Raw genomic sequence first — 18,835 nt, 5'->3', positions numbered from 1 at the left:
GCCATGACACCTCCAGCTCTGGTCCTAGCATGCATGTGATTGTTGGATAACTGCAAGAGTTGCTGGGTCTTAGCCGACCCAGATCAGCAATATAAAAACAATGTAATCTTCAATCTCCCACCGCCCCACTACCCCACCCCCTCAAAGGTTTTGTGTGACTATTGAAAATATGCCAGTTTGCCTGGAAAAGCCTGCAAGAGTTCATGACAGAGATGTAAATGTAGCCTAAGTTTACACTGTCTTACTATTAGATAGTATTCGTAAATGTAGGCCAATGCATAAAATAAAACAAATAAAGACCAAATTCTAAAAAAAAAAAAAATAATGCCACCAATAGCTCACACCGCATTGTCTAGCCCCACCCCCAGCGACTACAAACCATATATATCCTATATAAAAACAGCAAAGATACACAATTTAAAAAGGAGCAAAAAATTTTAATTAACATATGTTCCCTTTCTTTAACATCTCCCTAGTCTAAAAAAATAAAAACAGAAAATACTAAAATATAAATGACATAAAAATAAAGATCCGCCCAAAAAAGATGCAAACATTATTTAAATAGCAAAATAAATAAGAAATGTTATAGATTTCAACTCTGTATTTAAAAAAAAAATGTAAACGTGTCTAGACATAACTAGTGTAAAATGCGTGGTCTTGAACTGGGTAATGTACAAATATGTACACATTGCTATCGAAGGGTCTGTTCATCCTTGTCGACCTCCACAGTGACATTGCAATATTTTGGAAAATGTCACGAAATTGTACAAACCTCTGATCATCAGATCTATTTAGCAACGCATACCTACATTTCCCCATATCATGCTGAAAACTCAACCGCCTATGGTCAACACATTCGATAAAAGACCATGAGTCTTTGAAGGATGTGTGTCTAACCGATTCAACTGAGTAGCAAAAGTATAGGCTGCAGGACAGTGATGGCTAACCTCCAACATTCCAGCTGTGGTAAAACTACAACTCCCAAGATGTACACTTGCTTGGCTGTTCTCAGAACTGCATAGAAATGAATAGAGCATGCTGGGAGTTGTAGTTTCACCACAGCTGGAGTGCCGGAGGTTAGCCATCACTGCTATAGGAGATACAAGCAGGGTCAAAATAACAATATAAATGTCAAAAATTTGTAAAATTTGTGAAAGATAGTCACAAATTTTAACAAAACCAAATGAGCATTTTGGATAAGGTTCTTTTTACATTCTGTAGAGTTTTGACCTTGATCCCCCTTACACTGATACGTTATATAATAAATCCCATACATCAGTAGGGCTGCAATAATGTGACAGTGACCTCTGCTGTTGTCATAAGCATCATGGAAGGCCCATTACACAGTGAAGAAAATTGAGCGATGTTACTTAAAAGAATCCAAAAATGCATAATGTGCTAGATCCGGTTATATGAAGGCATACATGTTGGAAAACCTAAGACTGTGGGGTTAGGTAAGAGGAGTATGCGCCCCAGGCACTAGTATGACCTCTGAGTATCCTCATTCTGAAAAGAAGATGATCTTCAAGCCACATTTTCTTACTGCCATCTGGTGGAAGCAAGGAATGTTGCAAAGCCTTCTTTAACCCCACTTCCATATTTTATGTATCAGGACAATTTGAGATGCTAGTCTCAAAGCTAAAACTGCTTTCTTTTTTTTACAGTTGTCTCCAGGGTCAGATGATGAAGATGGTCATGACACCTCAGGACGAGAAACTCTTGGTCGTATTCAGTTCAGCGTGGGCTACAACTTCCAAGAGTCTACTCTCACTGTTAAGATTATGAAGGCACAGGAGCTACCAGCCAAGGACTTCAGTGGAACCAGTGATCCATTTGTGAAGATTTATTTACTGCCAGACAAGAAGAACAAGCTGGAGACCAAGGTGAAGAGGAAAAACCTCAACCCACATTGGAACGAGACCTTCCTCTTTGAGGGTGAGATGCACAAGGCGGAGGGGATGAAGGGTTACAATGCCCCAGCTGTACTTTGCTACCAAAGATGTTATGGTTATTGACCGAATTATTAGGATCCATAGAGAGGAATTTCATCCTCTGTGATTTGCTACAGAACCAACAGAAGTTTCTTCAATAAACTTAAAATGAAGCTTCATTGAAAGGTTGAGATATTAGAAAATTGCTTAAAGGGCATCTGTCAGCCGATTTGTACCTATGACACTGGTTGACCGGTTACATATGCACTTGGCAGCTGAAGACATCTGTGTTGGCCCCATGTTCATATGTGCCCGCATTGCTGAGAAAAATGATGTTTTAATATATGCAAATGAGTCTCTAGGAACAACGGGGGCGTCGCCATTACTGCTGACAGATGCCCTTTAAGCCGGTATTCCTAACTAGAAGCCATCCTCCCTGAGGAACCATACAGTGGTGCATGGAGTGCTCTGCAGCTTCATAATACAGACCCATGGGGACACCGTGTGCACTTACATAGGGTCCTTGCATTGTCCAAACAATCCTATAAAGCAGTCATGGCTCCGTGTTAAATGGAAGCCATTATGCTAGTGTGATCAGGGGCTAATATTGATCTTCTCAAGGATTTACAATGTGTGCTATTTGATTTTTGGTGAATTTTATAAACTTTTGGTTCAATATAACTTGTAACATGAGACCTTGCTTGCACCGATGAACCGATCGGGTGATCGGCAGCACATTCACATGGCCAGATTTTCGAGAATGACCGTTCACGGGAATGGTCGTGACTCGTTCCCGATAATCTGCCTGATTCTCGGCCTGTGTAAATGCACCTTAAAGGGTTATTCCCATCACAGACAATGGGGGCATATCGCTAGGATATGCCCCCATTGTCTGATAGGTGTGGGTCCTGCCTCTGGGACCCACACGTACACCGAGGACGGAGCAGGGAGAGTGTTGGCTGGAGAAACCCTGGGTCCGCTCTCCCTATACAAGTGAATGAGAGCGCACCGCGTTTGCGCGGCCACCACTCCCATTCATTTCTATGGGGCTGATGGAAATAGCTGAGCGAGCTCTCTGCTATTTTCGGCGACCCCATAGAAATGAACGGAGGGCGGCTGCCCATGCGTAGTGCACACTCCGCCACCTTCCCTGCTCCGTTCTCGGTGTATGCGTGGGTCCCAGAGGTGGGCGATATGTCCCCCATTGTCTGTGATGGAAATACCCCTTTAAGTGTTTGCATTATTAGGATTATTTCATTATATCATTTGCTTTCAGAGACACTTGGCAGTTTCTAAATATTTGCATTTTCGTTAGCATAAGTTGTGAGGTATCTGTGCAGAGCCATGATCTGTTAGAGGGAGGCACCAGTGCTATGAGCGTATTCCCATATTTTCATGCTAAATGGATCCCTCACCTTGGATAATTTAAGATTCAGATGCGTCTCCGCTTCACACACACACAAACATGCAGACACCCAGTCAAAGATGCATCACGTCTTAGTTTTGTGAGTAAATCCTTCTTACTTTTTTCAGCTCACTATTTTTGTCTTCCCACAGCCTTATGAACTGTCAATCCTGAGCTTCCTGGTTCATAAACCGTCAGTAGAATTCCAGAAATGCACTATTATCAAAATACTGTAACACATGCAAATAGTAGTAAGAAGAGGACAGGGTCTACAGGGAAATACACAGCGCATAGAGCATCCCATAGAAAAAAAATCCACATAAGTTCCTTAATGGGGTTGTCCCACGAAAGATATTCCACCGTTTTCAAATCAGCACCTGGATCTGAATACTTTTGTAAGTCCATGTACTTAAAAATGTAGCATAGCCAGTGAGCTATTCAATACAAAATGTATCTGTATAGCGCCACCTGCTGTTTGTTCTTTTTCTTATTCCTTTTCTGACTTACTGAGATGGCCGCACATGCTCAATTTCATCCTTTAACTGCCTCTTGAGCTATAATAGGGAGAGTGCTGCAGCAGAATGGACACGCCCCCTGAGCTGCAGCAGAATGGACACACCCCCTGAGCTGCAGCAGAATGGACACGCCCCCTAAGCTGCAACAGAATGGACACGCCCCCTGAGCTGCAGCAGAATGGACACGCCCCCTGAGCTGCAGCAGAATGGATACTCCCCCTGAGCTGCAGCAGAATGGATACTCCCCCTGAGCTGCAGCAGAATGGATACTCCCCCTGAGCTGCAGCAGAATGGACATGCCCCCTGAGCTGCAGCAGAATGGATACTCCCCCTGAGCTGTGATAGGGAGAGCTGAGACACGCCCCCTTAGCTGCAGCAGAATGGACACTCCCCCTGAGCTGCCAGCTTGATATAAATCTAGCAGAGCAATGAATGGGGAGATCTCTGGATCCATGTGAGGTACAGGGCTGGTTCTAGGTTTGTTAGAAAGAGCTTGTCATGTGCTATATGATGTCTGATTTTCATTTTTTTAGATTAATCATGAGATAACCCCTTTAATTGGTGCTGATTATCCAAGTGAACCTAACAGAGCTGCAATACCAGCCACAGCCACAACTATACGTATGGGGCTGTGTCTGCAATAAGACTAAAGAGGATGGTGGCTGGATCCTGACAGATGAAATACTGATAGCCTATTGTGAGAACATATCTCTTTAACCCCTCCCTGACACAGCATTTTGCGATTTCAGGGCACTTCCTGCCCTGGAAACCTGCACTCCTGAGTTCAAGTCCTCTCAGACATCATGGTCACATTTGACCACGGCATCTGAGGGCTTAAATGTCCATGGTCGGCACTAACTGCCAATCGCAGACATTAGCTGCAGGTGTCTGCTGTATGGAACAGCCGGCACCCGCTAGCTATGCTGCTCTGGACGGGCGCCATCTTTAAAGACCGGACATCCGCCATACATGTATGGTGAATGTCGTGAAGGGGTTAAAAGGGTTACTGTTTTAAAGAAAAAGTAAAGAGATCCCCCATTGATCACTAGAACAAAGAAGCAGAAGAACTCAGTTCATGTGCCACTTTGGCTGATGTCTGCGTTTTATGGCTCTTCACCAAAATCAGCATACAGTATGGGCCAATGGAATGTATAAACCCTGTACAGTAAATTAGTACAAAGGGAGGATTCAGAATATTACATGGATTATGCTGTGATTGATGGACATTGTACAGTGCATGACAATCTCTTTCTAAAAAAGCTAGAACCAGCCCTGTACCTCACATGGATCCAGAGATCTCCACATTCATTGCTCTGCTAGATTTATATCAAGCTGACAGCTCAGGGAAAGGGGGTCTTTTCTCGGGGGGGGGGGGGGGGTCCTATCTGCTGTAGCCCTTTCCCTGTAACTGCAACAGCTTCTAACAGAGCTTATGGCCGGTGACAGTCGAAGATTTAAGCAGAGCACGTGTGACCACCTCAGTGAGGTGGACTGAAAAATATGGAAAATAACAAACAGCAGGTGGCGCTATACAGACACGTTTTATTGAATAGCCCAGTAGCTAATTGATATTTTTTTTTTACGGATTGAAATGATCCTTCTGATCAATGGGGATATATTTGATTCTAAGGGTATTCCACCACAATACAAAAGCTCTTCCATGGTCTGCAAATGGATAAAAAAGTAAAGGAGCTTATATTCAGATCCCCACAGATCAGGTCCCCTCTGTCCTCCACTTCTCGCTCCTGTTCTCGACACGACAAGAAATTGGTGGGATGCAGCGATAAGTTGCCGCAGTCAGGGATTGGCTGAGGAGGATTCCTAGCCATTTCCTGCCGTGTCAAGAACAGGAGCAGGAAGTGGAGGACAGAAGAGACCCAGGCACTGTCAGAACGGCAGCAGGCGGGGAATCGGCAAGATGAGAATAGGTTTATTTATTTCATTTTTGAAAACACATTTGCAGGCCAAAGGAGAGCTTTTGTGTTGAGCTGAAATACCCCTTTAAATATTCAAACCACAACCTTAAACTTCAAATTGTAGAGAAGAATAGAACACAGTGGCACAACCGTGATCAAAATGATCTGCTAAAATATAATGGGATTTGTTTGTCACTTAGTGCTTTTTACTGCTGAGGGTGAAAATTTTTATGTAGAAAAAGAAATTTCCTTTGACATTTTAAAAATGCTTTTAAGCTTCCGTCATGGAGAGCTCATTGTATAGAAATTGTATTTATTTATTCCTCACGCTACGTGTGACATTTTTCTAAGTATATTTCGAGTCCAATGTCTCGGAATTTTTTTATATATACACTACACGACCACCTTTGCTACAGTCATGAGTAGTGTCGAGCGAATTGATCCGGACAAAGTGGAATTCGATCCGAAAATTCGATTGGCAGCAAAGCTGAATTTCCTCGTGCTTCTGGATAGCGAATCGATTTTCCCTGAATGGCGGTAAAATTTTAAAAAAAAATGATACTTACCTCCTCCGTTTAAGTGCAAAGAGCTGTCCGCCACCATCTTGATTGAAGATCTTGCACGAAATCCCGTGCGTGGTGACATATGACATCACCACGCCGGCTGACGTGATGACGTCACGCCAGCCGCCGTGGTGACGTCATACGTCACCACGCACGGGATTTTGTGCGAGATCTTCAATCAAGATGGCGGCGGCCAGCTCTTTGCGCTCAGAGGAGGTAGGTATGATTTTTTAAATTTTTTTACCACCATTCAGGGAAAATCGATTCGCTATCCAGAAGCACGAGGAAATTCAGCTTTGCTGCAAATCGAATTTTCGGATCAAATTCCACTTTGTCCGGATCAATTCGCTCGACACTACTCATGACTGTAGCAAAGGTGGTCGTGTAGTATATATAAAAAAATTCAGAGACATTGGACTCGAAATATACTTAGAAAAATGTCACACGTAATTTTTGATTTTTACACATTTTTACACTGTATTATTGCTGTCAGATGCCGCGATCAGCGATGAATGCATCATATGAGGGGTGCAATGATGGGGGTAAGCGCAATCACCGCTCCCTGTCATTGCACCCACTACTTACAAAGAAATGCTCTTCGTGACGACATACAGCAGAGGCTGGATAGTAGATCCCCATCACACCTGATGGCCTTTCATTCCGGTTTCTGTCATTTTGCCGTCAAGAATCGGATGGGACTGCCAGTGGAGCCTTTAATGCAGACTTAAAAATAGATATCGCTGCAGAATATGTGGGCGCTATATAAATAAAGATTAATATTATATTCATAGATATTCTTCCCTAAAAGTAGGGGTACGGCCACATGTTCAGTTTTCTGATGCAGTTTCACAAGCCAAAAATAGGAGTGAATTCGAAAACGAGGAGAAGTTGCATCTCTCCTTTTGCTCCTTTTATGATTCACTCCTCATTTTGGCTTCCAAAACGGCATCAAGAAACCTGACCGTCTAGCCGCTCACTAGGAGTTTAACCGATCAAACATGGGCTTAAAGCTTCTATTTAAAGGAGGTTGTATCATCTCATACATTGGTGGTACGTCGTGAGGATATGCCTCCGATGTCTGATAGGTGTGGATCCCACCTCTGGGACCCGCACCTATCTCTAGAACAGAGCCCACAAAATGAATGAGAGCAGAGCGCGCATACGCAGCCACCCTTCATTCCTTTCTATGGGGCTACCAAAAATAGCCGAGTACTTGCCCGGCTATTTCCGTCAGCCCCATAGAAATTAAAGAAGCAGTGGCCGCACTTGCGTGGTGCGCTTCCCATTCCTTTCTATGGGACTTCTGAAAATAGATGAGCGCGCTTCTCCCAAAAAATTAATGGAGGATGGCTGCGCATGCGCAAAGAGCTCTCATTCACTTTGCAAGCTCTGTTTTAGAGAGGTGGGACCCCCACCTATGAGACATTGTTGACATATCCTAGCAATATTTCGCCAATGTATGAGACGGGTAAACCCCTTTAAAGAAACTAGCGTGGTGCTACTAATGCCCTCAAAAATACAAAAGCCACACTAAGCCAAAAATAGCTGAAAAAAATAAATACATCTTTATTAATACATCATAAAACTATGTTAAAAAATGACATTATAAAATAATCCCTAAAGGACAGGACAGACAAAGTACCATCCATTATATTGCTATATACTTGAATAAATATGATTACAGTATTAAATGGCCTTATTCTTGCCTAAAAGTAATGCTTTTAGGGGTACAGCCACAAGGTCAGGTTTCGTGACGCAATTTTGGAAGCCAAAACTTGGAGTAAATTCAAAAAAGAGGAGAAGTCATATCTCCATTTATGATCCACTCTTGATTTTGGCTTTGAAAAGAGCATCAGGAAACCTGACTGGCCTAACCCTAAGAGAAAACAGCCCCATATTATGACAGCCGATGGAGAATGAGCTGTAAGGACTCACATGCACAGGAGACAAAGGCTATATGGCGGCACAGAACATCACATATGACTCCAAGCTATAATGCCGTAATGGACTCCATGTACTAACAAACAATCATTTTTCAGGTACTGCATACATGGAGCCGTCAAAAAAATCTCCATACAGCACAACATCTGATGGGGCATAACACTTTTTTGTTGTATGTAACCCAACCTGTATAATATAGTAGTGATAGAATAAAGGACGCAATGTACTTCTATGGCTTCCATATTACGGCTCTGACCAAGATGGAGCCATACTATAGCCTGTACATATGCCTTTACATTGCAGGTACAGTTCCTGATAAGCTACTCAATATGTCAAATTTGCTAAATGTCAGGTAATGTACCGTAGACTTTCAGATTTTGCACCTGTATTTTTCGGGTGATCGCTATTGTTTTAGACTGAGAACTTCAGATACAGAAGGTAACCCTGGACTTTTCATGTTTTGCAGGATTTCCATATGAGAAGGTCGTGCAGAGAGTACTATATCTCCAGGTTTTGGACTATGACCGATTCAGCCGGAATGACCCCATAGGAGAAGTATCAATTCCACTTAACAAGATAGACTTGACGCAGATGCAGACTTTCTGGAAAGAGTTGAAACCGTGCAGCGATGGCAGCGTAAGGAACCCCATTATTGTTGTATTGTTTATATGAGGGATAGTAGAAAGAGGGGTTCACCCATTGGGATAATCCGACACAAGCAAAAACTGAGAGATGTGTACAATGGGTCAGCTTTGGAGAAATAGACAAACAATGGATAAACATTGTCTTCAATGATATTACTAGATATCTACCGTACATTGTGGTTTCCACACCAAGAGTAGATACTTGTGGGTTTTCCTGAGAGTAAGACCCTCAGCAATCAGGTGGTCTCAATGGGAACCACAGTAGGAGACCTCTTGCGAATACACAGTACATGGAAGACTTCAGTGGCACTGCCTGGGTGGACGATCATCTGTAGTCATCTGTAGCCCTAGTGTATCAGTAGCTAGAAGTACCTAGGGCCTGTATTACACCAACAGATTATCAGACCAATAGTTGGCGTGTATAACAAAAGATATGTGTGCAATTGGCCATCTAAACAATTATTTGTCAGAAAATCTGTCAGATAATCTGTTGGTGCCATACTGTCACGGTATGGAGTGGGGGAAACTCCCCACCGTACAATGTCGCCAATTACTAGGCCATAGGCAGGGAAAAGGGAGCTGGTCACCTCCTAAAGCTTCCCTTAAATAGCCCTAGTCTCCTGGCTGCAGGAGCCGCCGTCAATGGTAAGGGGGCTCTTACCCACGAACCTAGAAGTCTAGGAATCTTTGCATCGCCCTCAACATCGTGACAGGGCAGAGACCTCCTGTTCATCTATCACCACGGATGGCAGGCGTCTCCAGAGGCCCAGTAGCTGACATGGAGAAAGACAGAATGCAGCAACTCCATGGCAGGTAAGTACACAGTGTAGCAACAGAACACTAGAAGCAACCAACACTTACTTGCAGCAGCAGAGATGGAAAGACGACACCAACATCTACCCGGACCTCCATGCAAACCCTGGATGCACGGAAGCTCCAGGCAGGACAACACACTGTCTTGTAGAGTAGTTCCCTCTCCGGAGAACCAACCCCCTTCCGGAAGACACACACACAAAAGGGGAAAACGTCAAAGGTCTATGCAGGCCAGTACACACTTACATGAAACAAACACCCGAGACGTATAACAAACCTCTAACTCAAACCCACACCATAAACTACACACCAGGAGGGGAAGGAAGACAAGGAGGAAGCACACAGTATGACATCACAGATGACATTGCTGAGAACATTGATGTCCAACTAGGTTCCCCTCAAGGACTGGGCAGACAGAACACCCTGGACTGGAGAAGAGCTCCAGCACCAACGACGGCTGGAGTACAACTGACTCCAGCCAGGGAGTCACAGGAAATAAAACCCAAGTGACCACACCCAGCCAGGGAGTTAACCCTTCCAGCATCAGACAGAGGAGGAACCAGGAGAAGGGGAGCAAAGAACACACATGCAGACAACCATGCGTTGCCCCTGGCAACTGCCATGTACGGCAAAGGTGTCACAGCGTACAACACCGAGACCGTGACAAATACAGCCCTTAGATTCCTCCAAAACCAACAGGGTCCTGCACTAGAGTAATATACACTAAAAAAAAATAAAAAGTTTTTTTTTATCATATACATAGATGAAATCTGACTTACTAAAGTGAAGATATAACAGTGCCTAGTCAATGGATAGGCTCAGGGCCACCAGTAATACTGTAAAAAAACTGCAATCAGTTCTGGATAAAAAGATGCTGTCGGTGAAAGGTTGCCTGGTTGTTGCAGATGGCAGCATTTGCACTTGTTAATATTCAGAATGCAAAGCATAAGTATAATTCAGTGGCAACTGTGCAAATGGCTGAATCATTCAGTAAGTCACATTTGACGAATATGTGCATAATTATACACATGGCATGTTAATATTCTCACCTGACTGTGACTGGTAAAATAAGAGAGAAGAGAGAGAAAATGTAATGTAACTATAAATACATGATTGCATCAGAGTAACCCTTAGATGGATAGAATGACATAGAAATGGATGGATGGATAGATAGATAGATAGATAGATAGATAGATAGATAGATAGATAGAAAACTGTGGCTGGTAAAGTAAGAGAGAAGAGAGAGAAAATGTAACTAAAATACATAATTGCAGCAGAGTAACCCTTAGATGGATAGAATGACATGGAAAATGGATAGGTCATCTAAAAACCCTTATATCTAAATTACTAAAAGGTCATAAACACTTATTTAAGCCACATTCTTAAGATTAGAATGGAGCTATAGTGAGTATTTAGGAGATCAGAGATCAGAGATAAGGAGTCTGTCAGCTGAATTGCCTGATTGAACAGAATAAAAACACAGAGCCTGCTACTAGAGAATCTCAATGGGATTTAAAAAAAAATCTAACACCAATTGAAAAAATAATAAGGATTTTTAGCTCAAAAGGATTACAATGCAATAAGTCCATAGACTTTAAGCTAAACGGTCAGATATTTGGTCTCAGGTGTCAGCAGGTACGTGGGCCTGAGGGATGGGATTGACAATCCCATCCACTATACCAGTAGTGCTGACACAATAGAAGCAATTGTAATAATAACAGTAAAGATGGAGGCAGAACCTGAGGTTGAATCTGATAATGTTTCGACCCGGTGATGTTTTAAATTGAGGTTGAATTGGAAAATCACAGATTTCAGAGACTTGTGTAGTTGAGAAACATCAGAGAGATTAACATAACATAAGAGAATATAGGATTCTTCAGTAACAGCAATGTTAGGTGAGGGATTTACATCAGAGAAAGAGAATAACATAGTATTATCTGACTAGAGGTCAACTGGGAATAGATAAAAGAAAGAGAGGAAAAATCCATTTCATAGAACTGAAGGCCAGATGAGGACATACAATTACTGTTCTAAGGCTCTAATTGCCACATGTTCCTCCTCAGCCACTTAAGTCTTCGTAATTGTAAAGTCAGAGATGCACTACGTAATGCTAATACTCAAATTTACGCTCCATGCAGAATGTTTCTTGACTCTAAAAATGGTGCAGTAATCAGCAGGTCATCAAAGTTCTGGGTCCTGGAACCCCTCACAATCAGTTTTTGCCTCTGGTGGAAATTTTGTACAGCTATACATCTCACCTACAACGGTATTTCCCCTGAAATACACGTCGGAGTTCCACTGTTATTTAGCGCCTCTTGTCTCTGACTCACAGAGTGGAACCTCAAGTATGGAGCGTCTCTTACCAATCTCCATTCACCCTAATCGGATATATCTGATTGGGTTGTCTTTATGAAACCACCCCTTAGGTCATCCTATCACGTGCTAGTTATTTGCTTTGCATGCAGGGTATTATGCCTTGAGGGCATAATGGCATAGTTGCCAACTCTCTTGGAAGAGCTGCCAAATATCCTAGGCTTTCTCCTTGAAAGAAGTCCTCCATGAACTTAACTGTATTTGGTGTCAGGGTATACATCATCAGACTTAGCCCCAGTACCCAAACGTATACTGAGGGGGCAGGGCATGTCCTGTATAGATGCATGAAATGTCACAAAGTGTTGGGTGGCCCATAATAAAGGCTTGGAGAAAAGGGGAGTATCAACAAACTTCTTCCTCCTGGATGTCAACAGCGAAAAGTTGACAAGTTTGCATTATGGGCAGAGAGAAACATGCAGGAAAGTGACTAGCAAGTATAGATAATCACTATAATAACCAGAGGCGTATCTATCACGAGGCAAATAAGGCATTTGCCTAGGGCGGCACTTGCCAATGGGGCGGCAAAATGCCTTGTTTGGCTAGTGATAGTAAAATGTGCCAAACTTTTTTTCCCCTTTGTCCGCTACTTGCCGATCCTTCACTATGCGAGCGGCATCGTCGGCGCCGCATAGTGAAGCAGGGACCCTTCTCCCGACTCCTCCTGACTTCCTCCCGACCTTAGGTGTTCCGGAATTTTCAACTACTGCGCCTGCGCCGAGCTGTCTTTTTTGCTCATGCGCAGTGGGCCGGAATATTCACAACACAAGCGGCAGCCACAGGAAAAGTCTACATACCTCCCTCCTCACACAGACAGTCACAGAACAGAGTTGGCCAATTCGCCTGACTCCTGACCTAACCTGCAAGGAATGTCCAGGTCCAGTCCAGGCAGAGGAACAGGAGTGAGTGAGACGAGAGTTAAAAAGAAAATAGTGCACTGTGAGAGTGAGACTCATAAGTAAAGGTGGTATGTCAGAATGTCTATGGTGGCCCTGGCCTCTCCTTGAGGCTGCCCCATACAGACTGTATGGGGCAGCCTCAAGGAGAGGCCAGGACCACCATAGACAGTCTGACACACATACCACCTTCATTTATGACACAGTGCAGAGTGCACTATTTGCTTGTGGCAGCCCCCATACAGTTTAGTGTCTCCTTGTGGCTGCCCCGGCCCCCGCCCCCCATACAGTATAAACGTCTCCTTATGTCTGCCCCCATACAGTATGTATAATGTCTCCTTGTGGCTGCCCCCGTCCCCCATACAGTATATCATCTCCTTGAGGCTGCCCCCATACAGTATACCGTCTCTTTGAGGCTGCCCCATACAGTATAACGTCTCGTTGAGGCTGCCCCCATACAGTATAACGTCTCCTTGAGGCTTCCCCATACAGTAGTATAACGTCTCCTTGAGGCTGCCCCCATACAGTATAATGTCTCCTTGAGGCTGCTCCATACAGTATAACATCTCCTTGAGGCTGCCCCATACAGTATAACGTCTCCTTGTGTTTTTTTTTTCTTTTAAACGGGTATTTATCGCGATATATATCGTTATCACGATACATTTATTAATATTGTTATGCAAAACAGGAAAGGGTAGAGCCTAAAGAGGAAGGGGTGGGGTTTACAGAGGAAGGGGTTTGGCCGTGACAGGAAGGGGTGGGTCAAATTTATATTAGGGGGGTGCCCGAGTTTAGTCTCGCCTAGGGCAGCACAAAACCAAGATACACCACTGATAATAACTGGTATATATTATAGCTATGCCTATAATGCTTGACCAGAGAGAGGAAGTCCTGTGCTTGGTAGCCTAGTGCTCAGGGTCCATTCACACATCCGTAGGTGTTTTGCGGATCCGCAAAACATGGACAACGACAATGTGCATTTCACGGACTGCACATCGCCGGCACTATAATAGAAAATGCCTTTTCTTGTCGACAGTTGCAGACAAGAATAGGACATGTTCTATCTTTTGGGGGAAACGGAATTGTGGATCCGGAAGTGCGGATCCTGAAATGCGGATGCGGACATCACATAGCATCCGTTCCGGCCCCATTGAAAATGAATGGGTCTGCAAAATCCAGAAAAAAATTGCGGACGTGTGAATGGACCCTTAGGGCTCTATCTTTTGCGGAACGGAGGAATCGCGGACCTATTCAAGTGAATAGGTCCACGATCCCCATGCGGCTGGGCCACGGTTGGTGCCCATGCATTGCGGACCGCAATTTGCGGTCCACAGCACGGGCACGGGCTTCACACGGTCGTGTGAACGAGCCCTTACAGTTATGATTAATCCTACAAAGGTTTTTTCCTGCATGTCTCTGCCTGCAGAGGAGCAGAAGGCCAGTGGTCTTTAGACATCTTTTTACAGGGCTATATACCCAAAACATAAAACAAACCTTGTAAAGCTGGTGACCTAATGATAGGTTAAAGGGGTTCTGCACTTTGTTTAAACTGATGATGATCTATCCTCTGGCTAGATCATCAGCATCTGATCGCTGTTTGAGAAGGCAGCGGTGCTCCAGGAGGTCCCCGGTGTGGGACACCCGCCGATCAGATGCTGATGATCTATCCAGAGGATAGATCATCAGTTTAAACAAACTGCAGAACCCCTTTAAGACTGCATTCTCACTATCACACCTAATAAATGGATACCACTTCCCAGTTTCCCAGGGGTAATACTACTACCCATGTTCACCAAATCAATATCTGCCATCAAAAAATCTTTAACTCATTTTGGTTAACCTATTATCCCCAAGCAATGAAAAATCTTGTAACTACCCCATCTCTGGATCTCTGGAGGAGCGGTTCCAAGCAGTAGCATATATTAAGAGAATGAAGGAGTTCATGGAAGTGGAGCATCTTTAGACAACAAGTTACAAGCTTTATAAAAACATCTCCTTTATAAACTTATATCTTCAAGGCTGTAGATCATGAAGCATGTTCCCTACCCTTTTTTACAACCAGCAAATCGTCTTTCTGGAAAAATAACTTATCGGAAAGTACCATACATTTTTGGACTACAAGATCTCTTTCTTTACATTACAGGAAATAAGTAAAAAAAAAAAAAAAAGTACAGACTTATTTCAACCTTCCCTGGTGGTCTAGTGTAATGAAGGGGGTGCAGCTTGGTTTCACGATGGTTTAGGGTAGTGAAGGAGTTAATATCATAATCTCTCATTGTCTGGAGCAACAGTGGAGTCAATGCCTGATTCTCTGGAGATCTAGGATAGTGGAGGGGAGGGGATGCCTGCTTCCATTGTGGTCCAGGATAATGGTTTAATTTGTATCTGCCTACTTGGTAATTGAGGGAATACTGTCTGCTTCACTGGTGATTTAGGGTAATGATCGGGTTAAGGCCTACATCCCTGGAGATCTGGGTTAGAAGATGGTCGATACATTCTTTCTGTGTGATCTAGACTAGTGAAAGGGTTTATGCTCATGTCCCTGGTAGTTGAAAAGTAGTAAAGTGGTTAAAGGGTTCTTTCATCTCAGACTTTGATGGCCTATTCTAGCGACATGCCATAAAAGTCAGATAGGTGCAGGTTACACCTCTGGGACCCCTTACTATCTCCAGAACAGGACCCTGGAAGTGAAGGAGAGCACCTGTGCCGGCTCTGCTATTTCAGGCAATCTCATAAAGGTGAATGGAGATGTTCACTTTGGTAGCCCGTTTTGGGTATAGGAGTAGTATTCTAGTGATATGCCATCTAAGTTTGAGATGGGGCAACCCCTTTAATACTCCTGCATTGTTACATAAAGGCTTAGTTGTTTTTATTTAGAATTTTTGTCAAATGAGTTCCATATTTAAAAATTATTAAAGATCCTTAGGATATGAGTTCAATGTAAGACAAGTGTGGGTACATTTGTTAAGACCCCAATAGAGCATGAGAGCGAAGCACCGCAGACTAAGGCTACTTTCACACTAGCGTTCGGTATTCCGTTCGTGAGCTCCGTTTGAAGGAGCTCACGAGCGGACCCGAACGCAGCCGTCCAGCCCTGATGCAGTCTGAATGGAGGCGGATCCGCTCAGACTGCATCAGTCTGGCGGCGTTCAGCCTCCGCTCCGCTCGCCTCCGCACGGACAGGCGGACAGCTGAACGCTGCTTGCAGCGTTCGGGTGTCCGCCTGGCCGTGCGGAGGCGTGCGGATCCGTACGGATCCGTCCAGACTTTCAATGTAAGTCAATGGGGACGGATCCGTTTGAAGATGCCACAATGTGGCTCAATCTTCAAGCGGATCCGTCCCCCATTGACTTTACATTGAAAGTCTGGACGGATCCGTACTAGGCTATTTTCACACTTAGCTTTTTTTTGCTAAAATAATGCAGACGGATCCGTACTGAACGGAGCCTCCGTCTGCATTATTATGGGCGGATCCGTTCTGAACGGATCCGCCCGAACGCTAGTGTGAAAGTAGCCTAAATTGAGTTTTACCAGTTTCCACTCCACTCTCATCTGTACATTTTGTCTGGTACTGTAACTTTTACTAATTTAACTCAATGTCTTTTAAAATCAGAAGGGATCACAGCGCCCATTCTCATGATCGGTGAAAGTGAGACCTCATTTGGAGTATTGTGCTCAGTACTGGAGACCATATCTCCAGAAGGATATCAATACTTTGGAGAGAGTTCAGAGAAGAGCTACTAAACTGGTACATGGATTGCAGGATAACACTCACCAGGAAAGATTAAAGGACCTTAACATGTATAGCTTGGAAGAAAGACGAGACAGAGGGGATATGATAGAAACTGCTAAATACATAAAGGGAATCAACAAGGTAAAAGAGGAGAGAATATTTAAAAGAAGAAAAACTGCTACAAGAGGACATAGTTTTAAATTAGAGGGGCAAAGGTTTAAAAGTAATATCAGGAAGTATTACTTTACTGAGAGAGTAGTGGATGCATGGAATAGCCTTCCTGCAGAGATGGTAGCTGAAAATACAGTGGAGCAGTTTAAGGCCTAAGGCCATCCTTCATATAAGATAGGGCCAGGGGCTATCCATAGTATTCAGTATATTGGGCAGACTAGATGGGCCAAATGGTTCTTATCTGCGGACACATTCTATGTTTCTATGTTTCCTGCAGTTGAAACCCCAGTGATTACACACTGATGGCATATCCATGGCATGAATCTTTAATAGCATAGAACTGATAGGAGCATCTTTACTTTACTATCCATTGAAAGAACCTAAATGTATATGTTATTATTACAGAAATTTGGGGCACAAGAATGCTCCTGCGGCCGTTTCAACAAGCGCCAACATCATGACTCTTTGTAGTTATTAACATTTACAGTCTTGAATTGGATGGTTGTTGACCTAGTCCTTTATTACTTCAAACGCACCTTGGAACAGACACACAGCGGTTGCCTGAAATATTCTATTTCTGGGAACAGTCTACAGTTAGAGAGAAACGGTTTCTACAGTCTTGTATAAACCAGTTTTTAAAATGTATTCCAAGTAAGACACATCTATAGTATATATGGACGTTTAGTTTGTCCTGCAGTTGTGTTGTTTTCAAAGCCCAGTTAAATGTAATAAATCAGAGTTTTAGTCACCTAGTTTTTTGGCTTTTTTAATATAGGGCCAAAACAGATGATGCAAACTATAAATCATAAAATTTGTGGAGTCGGATCTTTTTGGTTGGCATCAATACTTAGAATCTTCTTGACAGGTTTAAGGAGGTATCAAAATGAACAATTTTGGGCCACTAGTATATAATGTATTACATGGTTTCCTCTATGTATTAACCTATGTATAGCTCTACAGTTTGTATGTGCTTACCTTCATCTTAGGTAAAGCTACATTCAATAGCTGTCGGCCAACAGCCATCTCTCCCGTCTCTCTCCCAGCTTCCCCACACGCACACATGTTCCATTTGGCTAGATGTGTGCTATGGGGAGAGTGGAGGAAGATGCTGCCAGACACTTCTGATGGTGGCTTATCTCCAAAGGATTGTGCAAAAAATATCAATTTCACCGTATCCTTGTCTTCCCAACATCTTTTTTCAGGGAGAGTTGGGAAATCCCCAGACACATTAGTGCGTTGGCCGAACCCACCATTCTCGGTGGGTTTGGCCGACAAAAATATAATGTGAATCACTAGGATATGCCCCTATTGTCTTATAGGTGTGGGTCCCACAGCTGGGACCCGCTCCTATATAGAGAAAAGAGCCCCGAAAGTGAAGGAGAGCACACTGCGCATCCGCCCTCTATTCATTTTCAATGGGGCCGGCGAAAATAGCTGAGCGCTGGCTCGGCTATTTCCGTTGAGTCCATAGAAGTGAATGGAAGCAGTGGCTGGTCATGCGCGGTGCACTCCCATTTACTTCTATAAGGAGTTGGCTTGGTGGTGGCCACTTCGGAGTCCTCCAGCCACCACATTGCGGGGCTCCGTTCCCGATATAGGTGCGAGTCCCAGCAGGGACCCGCACCTAAAAGACAATGGGGACATATCCTAGCAAAATGTCCCCGATGTCTATGATGAGATAACCCTTTTAAGTCAAAAAATGGGTTAAACAAAGACAAAGTAAAGAATTGTCTCACAAAGTCAACCCTACCTTAAACAGAAGCTGGTAAGGCTCCTCTAACCCATGGTAATCAGTGAGTTAGGCAAACAGCATCAGGTCCGGGTCATATAGGAGGCTGTCGCGAGGTGGACATATTAACATGGTTTGCTCTCTTGAAGAAACCCATTTAACAAAATTTTCACTGACTTGCAGTACTCCCAAGTTGTCCCCCTTCTAA

At 43.6% G+C, this 18,835-nt stretch overlaps 1 protein-coding gene across 3 annotated transcripts in view; it reads left to right on the top strand.

Moving 5' to 3' along the window:
• The window catches only part of SYT7 (synaptotagmin 7), a 415,280-nt gene that overhangs the window by 381,283 nt on the left and 15,162 nt on the right, over positions 1–18,835 (top strand). For all 3 annotated transcript variants that reach the window (XM_044270331.1, XM_044270329.1, XM_044270330.1), the window contains 2 exons: positions 1,665–1,935; positions 8,738–8,907. In XM_044270331.1, the coding sequence (XP_044126266.1) occupies positions 1,665–1,935; positions 8,738–8,907 (441 nt within the window). The remainder of the gene's footprint in view (positions 1–1,664; positions 1,936–8,737; positions 8,908–18,835) is intronic.

Source organism: Bufo gargarizans, chromosome 10 (assembly GCF_014858855.1).
Source record: "Bufo gargarizans isolate SCDJY-AF-19 chromosome 10, ASM1485885v1, whole genome shotgun sequence".
Classification (NCBI taxonomy): Eukaryota; Metazoa; Chordata; class Amphibia; order Anura; family Bufonidae; genus Bufo; species Bufo gargarizans.
Note: the sequence above shows the minus strand (reverse complement) of the source record. Positions and strands in the feature narration are given on the sequence as shown.